The 11,326-nt window shown below is 48.4% G+C and overlaps 1 protein-coding gene across 1 annotated transcript; it reads left to right on the forward strand.

The window, feature by feature from the left end:
* Positions 1-3,651: 3,651 nt before the first annotated feature.
* LOC122931064 (leucine-rich repeat neuronal protein 1-like) lies at positions 3,652-5,843 on the forward strand. Its single transcript, XM_044284975.1, has one exon. The coding sequence runs from the start codon at positions 3,675-3,677 to the stop codon at positions 5,841-5,843; it is 2,169 nt and encodes a 722-aa protein (XP_044140910.1). The 5' UTR covers positions 3,652-3,674.
* Positions 5,844-11,326: the final 5,483 nt, after the last annotated feature.

Below are 11,326 nucleotides of genomic sequence, written 5' to 3' on the forward strand. Positions count from 1 at the left end.
AATCATACACATCAGCAGGAATCTGGTGCTGAGTCTGCTAGGAGTTGTAGTCCCACAAACACAGGCTGCTAAACCCTGAAAACATTTCCATTGTAACTTACAGGGTATCTTCACACAACCTACAGTCTACTGCTCCCTGATATCAGCCATTTCAGACTGAAGAGGCCTGAGGTGCAGGGTATGCAGATAGTGTGTATATAGTGTGTATATAGTATATATAGTGTGTGTATATAGTGTGTATATAGTGTGTATGTATAGTATATATAGTGTGTGTGTATAGTATATATAGTGTGTATGTGTGTGTATATAGTGTGTATATAGTGTGTGTGTATAGTATATATAGTGTGTATGTGTGTGTGTATATAGTGTGTATATGAGTGTGTATATAGTGTGTGTGTGTATAGTATATATAGTGTGTGTGTGTGTATATAGTGTGTGTGTATATATATATAGATTGTGTATGTGACTGTATTGTGTGTGTATATATATATATGTATAGATTGTGTATGTGACTGTATTGTGTGTGTATATGTATAGATTGTGTATGTGACTGTATTGTGCACTGTGTGTATATAGTATGTGTGTATATAGTGTGTATAGTGTGTATATATATAGATTGTGTATGTGACTGTATTGTGTGTGTATATATATATATATATATATATATATATAGATTGTGTATGTGACTGTATTGTGCACTGTGTGTATATAGTGTGTATAGTGTGTATATAGTATATATAATGTGTGTATAGTGTGTGTGTGTATATATATATAGATTGTGTATGTGACTGTATTGTGCACTGTGTGTTTCTCTTGTGCCTCCTTTTTGTGTCCCCTTTCTCCCTGGTTTGAGGTCCTGCTGTTCTCCTACCTCTCGTCCCCTTTGTGGTGCCCTGATGTCCCCTCCTCCCGTGGCCATTGGGGGGTAGTAAGTCATTTTGTGTTCCCAGCTGAGGTGTGGATTCACACCAGGCATACCCCCTGCCAGCCTCGTGATTTGCATGGCAATGAGGCACCAATGCCAGATGTCCCCTTCCCTCTTCACGTGGAGGAATTTACTGCACAAAGACTCCGGGAACAAAGTGCCCGAGATAAAGCCCTGGGCAGGAGAGTGGGCACGGCCTCGATATGTGAGCACCTGGGTACAGGATGGGCGAGCAGGGGGCATGCAGAGAGGTGCCCTGCGTGAGCGGCGCTGGCACTGAGGCGCTTTGTGCAGTCTCCATTCTCCTTTGTCAGGCTGCCCAGTTCTGCAGAGCGAAGCAGAATCTATTCATCCTGCAGCAGAGCCGGATCACATCACAGACAGAGCCAGTGTCCCCAATAGTGCTTTCTGCAGCCAGTACTGGCACAGCCCATATACCCACCGCCTGCCACTAGAACCTCATACAGTGACTTTCCTCTAATCCAGAATCAGCAGGACCATTTCTGGATTATCAGAGGGTCCTGGAAAAGTCACACTTGTAATAGTAAAAAAACTTCAGAGAGACCCGGTGCCCATAGAGCCCAGGAGCTTCTGATTGAACGGGCCCTTTACGTACCATAGAAGTCATTATGTCTTTGGCCAGTTTACCCCCACCTGTCCGACTGTCATACAACCTCAAGAGCGTTCAATCCGTAACAAGAAACCAAATTCTGAATGCAGCTTTGGGTGTGAATGGAGAGAACATCATGTAACACATAATCAGTTTTAGAGCTCATGCTGGCTGGGCCTGCAAATTGAGGCGCGCAATGCAGGGCACCGACCATATGCCCACCGTCTGCGGATGCTCAGCCATTCACTTGAATGGGGTCTATGATCCATATCCGACGGACCGCACCGCAAAAAAGTAGTGCAATCACAACTATTTGCAGTGCAGAGGCACGGACATAAAACCCATGGAATCATTCTGTAGCGCCTCCGTGGGGTTCTGTGCTGTCGTTCCGCACCTTCCGGATCCGTGATGCGGTGCACAAACAGCCGGTGCCCGTATATTTTGGACTCGCTGTTTGCGGGCCGCAATACGGTGGTGTGCATCAGCCCTTAAGATGTAGTAATAAACTGTTGTAAAAGTGACGTTTCCTCTAAGGCCAGGTTCACACTGCAACATTTGTCGCGCAACATTTTTTCTCACCAATGTCGCAGGACAATTTTTATAATGATAGTCTATGGTGTCGCATGCAACAGTTGCAGGAAAATCCATATCAAACAGATTTATTGCGACAGTCACATTGCAGTCGCAGGATGTCGCAGGTCGCAGTGCTACACCATAGACTATCATTATAAAAATTGTTGCGGGACAAATGTCGTCATGTAGACCTAGCCTAAAGCACTGGTCTCCCACCTGGGGCTCTCCAGCTGTGGCAAAGCTGCATCTCTTACCTTAATCGGACAACAACCTTCCTGATGGGAGTTGTAGTTTTGGCAACAGTTGGAGAGCCACAGTTTGAGGACCTGCTGTAAAGATTCATAGACTGAAGCAACCCTTATGCCTCATTCACACATCAGTGTTCGGTCAGTGATTTCCATCAGTAATTTTGAGCCCAAACCAGGTGCGGCTCTAAACACAGAACAGGAGCAGATCTTTCCATTATACCTTATGTCAGGTGGAGGCTCCAATCCTGGTTTTGGCTTACAATCACTGATGGAAATCACTGACCAAACACTGACTGTGTGAATGAGGCTTTAGGCCAGAATGTACCGCACTGAGTCTGTCCATCTGCACAGTGAGGGATTTAGTCGCTTGCACAGTGACAAGAGCAGAAATCGTACATCTCCTGGACTGTATCCCTGCGTGCAGTTACACATACTGTAGGTCATATCCCTCACGCCATGTCTTTTTTTGTCTGAAGTTATTACATCTTCTGGGTCCTCGAAGCACAAGTGCGGACCCCCGGGGTAGAAGATCAGCTGTTATTGTGTGACCCTGCTCCCAGCTGTCAGGAGATTTGTGTATGAATAGTGCGCGGGGCGATTGTGGTCATTGTGTCTCATTCTTCAGCATTGTTCCCCTGAGCTCTACCTCCTTTCATTGTGTTTTCTATGGGGGAGGGGCATAAACGTATTGGTTTGCTACAATGTATCCAGTCTGAACAATCCTCTGCGATATAAACACATCAGCAGCACAAATCTTTCTCCTGTCCTGATAGTTTGTTACAGTGTATCGGTGCAGGTAAAATGTATCAGTCCGGAAAGTGTTTGTATCACAGAGGATTGTCTAGACTGGATACATTTGTAACAAATCCTCATCTGTAAAATATATTAGGTCTGTGCAGTTTTCATGTATTGACAGCAAGCACAGATCTTGAAGGTGGTATGGAATTAGAACACAAAGGGGAAGATTTACTAAGATCGGTGCCAAACATTTGCATCAAACGTATTGTGCATTTTCGGGCTGTTCATGCACCCAAACAAAACCTACACTAGCTGTGGGCTTGCCCCCCCCCCCCCCCCCCACCTTCACTAAGTCCCACCCACTTAAAAATAAAAAGTACAGTGATAAATAGAAAATTCCCAAAATGCCACTTGTGCAAATATTTGCTATGCATAATGCAACAAACCCTTTAACACTTGCTGTGAATTTGACCAATTAAATGTAATGTCCTTCTCTGTTCCATTTCAGGTCCGATCCAGGGAGGGAAGAAAATCAGGATCAAGACTCTTATTAGCACTTGCCCAGTTTTCTGCAGCTCTCATGTCTCCCCAGATGGTGGCCATGGCCTGTAGGAAACTCCTTGTGTTGACATATTACAAGTTGCTGATTGGATTTCTCATCACTTCTTTAACGGGATCTGAAGCCAACGAATGTCCTCAGCTTTGTGTTTGTGGGAACCGTCCTTGGTTTACTCCACAGTCGACCTACCGCGAGGCCAAAACCGTGGATTGCAATGACCTACGTCTGACCAAGATCCCAGCCAACCTTTCTGCAGACACCCAGGTGCTTCTTCTGCAGAGCAACAACATCGAGCGGACTAATGGAGAACTTCAGCAGCTGGTGAACCTCACGGAGCTTGATCTTTCCCAGAATAACATCACCTCCATTCAAGATGTGGGTCTGGCCAATCTCAGCCAGCTCACCACTCTGCACCTGGAGGAGAACCAAGTCTTCGAAATGACTGACTACTGTCTTCAAGACTTGACCAACCTTGAGGAACTCTACATCAACCACAACCAGCTCAGCTCCATCTCACCTAGTGCCTTTGCTGGACTGCGCAGTTTACTCCGCCTGCACCTAAATTCAAATAAATTGCGGATTATTGACAGTCGCTGGTTTGATTCCACCCCTATCTTGGAGATCCTAATGATTGGTGAAAACCCAGTCATCGGTATATTGGATCTAAATTTCCAACCACTGAGAAGTTTGAGGAGCTTAGTCTTGGCCGGCATGTACCTTAGTGACATTCCAGGGAACGCTTTGTTGGGGTTGGATAATCTGGAGAGTTTATCCTTCTATGACAATAAGCTCAGTCAAGTTCCCCAGGTGGCTCTACAAAAACTTCCGAACCTCAAGTTTTTGGACCTTAATAAAAATCCCATCAGAAAGATTCAGGAAGGAGACTTCAAGAACATGTTACGCCTGAAGGAGCTGGGGATCAACAACATGGCAGAGCTTGTATCTATAGACCGCTACGCTCTAGACAATCTCCCAGAGTTAACGAAGCTTGAAGCTACAAACAATCCGAAACTGTCCTATATCCACCGATCCGCCTTCCGTAATGTGCCTACCCTGGAGAGCTTGATGCTAAATAATAATGCTCTGAACTCTGTGTACAAGGGTACGGTGGAATCACTGCCCAATCTGCGGGAAATTAGTATCCACAGTAACCCGATACGTTGTGACTGCGTCTTACACTGGATAGGTTCCAATCAAACCACCATCCGTTTTATGGAGCCGCTGTCCATGTTTTGCGCATTTCCCCCAGAATATCGAGGCCAGTCTGTGAAGGAGGCCTTGGCTCAGGACTCGACTGCAGAGCAGTGTTTACCCATGATAGCTCAAGAAACCTTCCCCAGCCATCTCAGCCTAGACTTAGGTATGACCATTTCCTTGGATTGCAGAGCAATGGCCGAACCTGAGCCTGATATCTACTGGGTTACCCCCATGGGCCATAAGGTTACCACAGAGACTTTATCTGATAAATATCGCTTGGGCGGGGAAGGGACCCTGCAGATCAGCAATGTGCAGGTGGAGGACTCTGGCCGGTACACCTGTGTGGCACAAAATTCAGAAGGGGCAGACACCAGGGTGGCAACACTGCGTATAAACGGGACCCTTCTGGATGGTTCTCAGGTTCTCCGGCTTTACGTGCAGCAGACTGAAGCTAGTTCAGTCCTGGTGTCCTGGAAGGTTAGCTCCAGTGTCTTGGCTTCTAACCTGAAGTGGTCTTCAGCCACCATGAAGATTGACAACCCTCACATCACATACACGGCCCGGGTTCCTGCCGACGTCCACGAATACAACCTGACCCATCTCCAACCCGCCACCGAGTACGAAGTGTGTCTGACGGTATCTGGTCTACATCAACAAGCTCAGCGAGCCTGCATTAATGTCACCACCAAGGGCACGTCCTACTCATTGACCGTCACCGACCAGGAGACCAGCGCGGCCCTGGCTGCCGTTATGGGGTCTCTTTTTGCCCTCATCAGTTTTGCTTCGGTTTCTGTTTACGCAGCAAAAAGATTCCAGAGGAAAAACTATCGTCATTCCCTGAAGAAGTACATGCAGAAGACATCTTCCATCCCACTGAACGAGCTGTACCCCCCACTCATCAGCCTGTGGGAGGGGGACAGTGAGAAGGAGACGGGGACTGCGGAGACCAAAGCCTCCCAGGTGGACACGACCCGGAGCTATTACATGTGGTAACGCCTGATGGTGACATCTGAGCAGAGCACAATGACTGATGGAGGCGACTACAACACCCCCATGGCCCCCTTAGATTTCCCCTTACACCCCCCATGGTCTTGTTAGGTTTGCCCTTGACCCCCCATGGCCCCAGTAAGTTTCCCCTTCACCCCTATGTCCACCTTAGGTTCCCATTACATCCCCTATCACCCCCTTATGTCCTTCTCTATCTTTCCTCTTTTTGTCCTCCCTTGTGCGCTGCCCGGCCAGAAACCCATGAACGGCTGCCAAGTCCGAGCTGCTGACGGCTCCGCTGCCTCAGTGGGCGACTCTTGGTCGCGTTTCAAGCTTGTCAGTTACTGGACGTCAATGTAAATCCATTTAGGATCGAGCTGCAGGAAGACGAGAGAAAAGTGCAGTCTCATCATTACGCTTCATCACTGAGGCAAATATAGATATAGCAAAGGCCCAACCAGGGGGACATGGGCGGAGGGGCATGCATCCTGGGGGCCAGTGGGGCCCCCAACCAGCTACTCAGTGTAGATGCCAAGCCATGAATCCAGGCCCAGCTGACGACTGGTCCTGAAATCATAGAGAACCGTCTATTAGAAGGATGGACCTGGTGACTTAAAGGGGCACTCCACCTAACTTGGACATGACGCAGAGCTGCTTTCTAACTTCCAGTGTGTATAATCCAGGGAAGGCGGCAGATCTGTGTCCTGTTCAACGGAGGCACAAATGAGAATCACTTTGGTTGCTGATGTGAGGTTGATGCAGAAAGATAATCTGCAATCATTGGAAGCCATGGCAGCCTACATGCCATACCTGATGGCCTCACCCACCCAAAGGTGCCCTCTAATTGCCAGTCATTGCCCCAACAGTCACAGACTGCATTGCATTATGGGATCCTAGCAGAACTGCCGGGGGTTATGTGGTGAAGCTTTGAATGCAGTTCTGGTTGTGACTGGAGTAGAAGACCATGCACATAATAATATCATTTGAGCAGCGGTATTGAAGGTTTAGGCAAAGTGATTCTATTAACCCCTTCCCCCCTGCACCTGTACAGTCTGGACTGTTATAACCTGTCAGCGGGGCGCCAATATTTACGCAGCCTTCCTTCATTGTAAATGAATGGATCCTTTGCAGCTTGTCGGTTTCTGGCCAGGCGGCGCAGCAACGCATTTCGGCATCTTTGCTGCTATGGTGGCAGAGTGATTTTATTCGGCCTGGATTATTTTGGTTTTTCTCGTACGGCGTATCGCAGCTTTATTGGGAGGAATTTTTGTTTTTCTCGCTCCCGATTTCCCATTTTAGACATTTTTATCTTTTTAATTATTTCGGCAAAGGGCTGATTTATAAAGCGGCCAGCGCGCCACGTGAACACTTGTTGAATTGGCGTGAGCAAAACCCGGAGGGCACGGACCCCGCCCGCAGTGAACAAAAATTCCGCCTCCGCCCCAAAAACAAGTGAACTGACTGTATCGTTGTATCAACTTCTTCTCTGGAATTTTTTGGACTGATGGGGAACAGGAGCCTGAACCCCTTTTATAGTAGAAGATTAAAGCTTCCTGGTAGAGCTGTCCTAGCAATATGTCCTCTCACCCCCCCCCCCCCACTTACACAGGCAGCCATCTTGAACACACAAGCCCTGGACTGGCTGGAGGAGTAGTGACGTCATCAGTTTCTGAAGAAAAGCCATGCTATAACCACCCCTGAGTGACTGATAGACTGCGTCCCCATGACAGCTCTTCTGGTCGGTGGAATGGCTGCCACTGCTGCATGCGTAGACGACGGGTGCTCTTTAGGGACGCTTCATCCTGAGTATCATGCGTGAGAGACGGGCGGCTGCTCTCATTTCTTCGCCACATCATTACAAGGTGCATTGAGACCTCAGGAAGAAAATAACTTTCACTGCTTCAGTGGCGGCGGCGACGGCCGCTTGTCACGTGACTGTTACCGCATGTCACCTTCCTCGTTAAAGCACAACGTCATACTATTCCGCTCAGCCTAGTAAGGCGGTAGAGAGTAGCATACAGCTCACCCCACCCCCGAATGCCATCTAATGCTGAGTAATTGTATAGCGCTAGATTCACTTTATTCTGTACAATGCGAGGTTTTCTATATAAAATAAACCCTGTTTTTCACACTGCGCCGTAAAATTATTAATTGTTTTTGTTAGCACCAGCAGCGCTGTTGTAAAACTACAAGTCCCAGCATGCCCTGATAGCTGCCTGTGGTCATATCCTGCCAGGGATTGGAGCTGCACTGCTGGTGGGGAGTCATGGGTGGCAGCCCATTGTGACCAGCAGGTGGCGCTGCTACTGGCTGCAGCAGATGACTCATTGCATTGATACATTTCGCTACATGACAGCTGTCAATCATTATATCAGGGGACGCAGCAGAACTGCGACTACAGACAGGGACTATCCGGAGAAGTAATGCTCTGCTTCTGACTGATCAGCTGGAGGTGAGAATTAGACAGGTTCTGGGGCCGCTGCCCCCAGTGTCGCACAGCAGAGCTCTACATGTTACTGCTGGATCAGGCTGGCATTGTATTTTGGTCATTTTCACACATTTATATTTAAAAAATGTTTAATTAACAACTGAGACCCAAGAGAACATTCAGAAAGCCAGTCGTTTGTGATACTGTGATGCAGAGCTGTGTATCCAAGCTTGTCCTGTGTGATACTGTCTGCTGAGCTGTGTATCTAATCTTATCAGGTGTGATACTGTCTGCTGAGCTGTGTATCTAATACTATCCTGTGTGATACTGTCTGCTGAGCTGTGTATCTAATCCTATCCTGTGTGATACTGTCTGCTGAGCTGTGTATCTAATCTTATCAGGTGTGATACTGTCTGCTGAGCTGTGTATCTAATCCTATCCTGTGTGATACTGTCTGCTGAGCTGTGTATCTAATCTTATCAGGTGTGATACTGTCTGCTGAGCTGTGTATCTAATCCTATCCTGTGTGATACTGTCTGCTGAGCTGTGTATCTAATCCTATCCTGTGTGATACTGTCTGCTGAGCTGTGTATCTAATCCTATCCTGTGTGATACTGTCTGCTGAGCTGTGTATCTAATCCTATCCTGTGTGATACTGTCTGCTGAGCTGTGTATCTAATCCTATCCTGTGTGATACTGTCTGCTGAGCTGTGTATCTAATCCTGTCCTGTGTGATACTGTCTGCTGAGCTGTGTATCTAATCCTATCCTGTGTGATACTGTCTGCTGAGCTGTGAATCTAATCCTATCCTGTGTGATACTGTCTGCTGAGCTATGTATCTAATCCTATCCTGTGTGATACTGTCTGCTGAGCTGTGTATCTAATCCTATCCTGTGTGATACTGTCTGCTGAGCTGTGTATCTAATCCTATCCTGTGTGATACTGTCTGCTGAGCTGTGTATCTAATCAGGGCCGGCGTCATAACCCGGCATCCCCGGGCAAGTGCCGGGGCCCAATGCTCCTGGGGGGGCCCACTGAGCTGCTATGAGCACTTCCATCAATACAGATGGAAGCTCTCACTGCTGTCACTTCACTTACGCAGTACCCCTTTGGTGGGGCCCTCTGAGCTGCAGAGACTCAGACACGCCCCCTCTACACAGGACACGCCCCCTCTACACAGGACACACGCTGCCTGAGGAGAGAGACCGAGGGCTGGAGCTGGAGCTGAAGACAGTCTGTGAGTGAGTCTGCAGTCTGCACTGTGAATGTCTCTTGGGACAGAAGGGGGGGGGTCTCTTCGATCGGCTGCTGCTTCATTCTATTTAGTTGTGTTACTGTTTCATTAAGCAGTTTGCCCCCATGACACCTGCCCCCCCCCCCCACATATCCTGTCCTATCGCATCCTCATGGGGCCCCTGCTGTCTCCTTTCCTCCCTCATGTATCCAGAGCTCCTGTTTCACCCTCCTATCTCCTGTTGCTGCCCTGCACAGACCTCCTGCCACTACTTGTATGAATCCCCCTCAGAGCCCCTTCCCCCTACTTGCTGTGTCCACCCCTCCTGTCCACCCAGGGCCCCTGTCTCACTCCTCTGCCTCTCATTATGGTGGCATCTGAACAGCATTCACCATAAGGACCTTCTAACGTCACAGGGTCATGTGACTGTGCCCCCCACCCCGTACTGTGCCCACTTATACCCTGCATTGTGCCCTCTTACCACACCCTGTGCAGTGCCCATAGTCATTCCCTGTACTGTGCCCTCTTATACCCTTTTATCCGGTCACTGTATGGTGGTTTTATCATTGTATGGCGGTGTTATCACTATATGGCGGTGGTATCCAATAACTGCATGGCCATAACTGTATCCCCTTCCCTGCCCACACCATCCTTTTTTAGACCTGGCATGAGCGGGAAAAGATACAGATTGCGGTGCTAAGGACCTTTGTGCCACAATCTGTGTCAGAAATACGCCTAAGTCTACTTTCACACTAGCGTTCGGCTGTCCGCTCGTGAGCTCCGTTTGAAGGGGCTCACGAGCGGACCCGAACGGATCCGTCCAGCCCTGATGCAGTCTGAATGGATGCGGATCCGCTCAGAATGCATCAGTCTGGCGGCGTTCAGCCTCCGCACGGACAGGCGGACAGCTGAACGCTGCTTGCAGCGTTCGGGTGTCCGCCTGGCCGTGCGGAGGCATGCGGATCCGTCCAGACTTACAATGTAAGTCAATAGGGACGGATCCGTTTGAAGATGCCACAATATGGCTCAATCTTCAAGCGGATCCGTCCCCCATTGACTTTCAATGTAAAAGTCTGGACGGATCTGCTCAGGCTAATTTCACACTTAGCTTTTTTTTTGCCAATTTAATGCAGACGGATCCGTTCTGAACGGAGCCTCCGTCTGCATTAATATGATCGGATCCGTTCAGAACGGATCCGATCGAACGCTAGTGTGAAAGTAGCCTAAGGCTACTTTCACACCTGCGTTTAGGTGCGGATTCGTCTGGTATCTGCACAGACGGATCCGCACCTATAATGCAAACGCTTACATCCGTTCAGAACGTATACGTTTGCATGATAATGCAAACTGGATCCGTTTAGACTTTACAGTGAAAGTCAATGGGGGACGGATCCGTTTGAAAATTGAGCCATATTGTGTCAACTTCAAACGGATCCGTCCCCATTGACTTACATTGTAAGTCTGGATGGATCCGCGCGCCTCCGCACGGCCAGGCGGACACCCGAACGCTGCAAGCAGCGTTCAGGTGTCCGCCTGCTGAGCGGAGCGGAGGACAGACTGTGCCAGACTGATGCATTCTGAGCGGATCCGTATCCACTCAGAATGCATTAGGGCTGGACGGATGCGTTCGGGGCCGCTTGTGAGAGCCTTCAAACGGAACTCACAAGCGGAGCCCCGAACGCAAGTGTGAAAGTAGCCTAACAGACGTATTTCTATGTAATAAATGACCCCCTAATTGTATTATTATTTGGGGGTAGGGCTAATATCTTTATATTATATGGATTCTAGTGTATTATATTGTGCACTGTATTTCCCAGTAGAAAATGA

This window comes from Bufo gargarizans, chromosome 1, assembly GCF_014858855.1.
Source record: "Bufo gargarizans isolate SCDJY-AF-19 chromosome 1, ASM1485885v1, whole genome shotgun sequence".
Classification (NCBI taxonomy): domain Eukaryota; kingdom Metazoa; phylum Chordata; class Amphibia; order Anura; family Bufonidae; genus Bufo; species Bufo gargarizans.

Coding starts and splice junctions, on each gene's coding strand:
- LOC122931064 (XM_044284975.1), top strand. CDS start 3,675: ATGTCTCCCCAGATGGTGGCCATGGCCTGTAGGAAACTCCTTGTGTTG.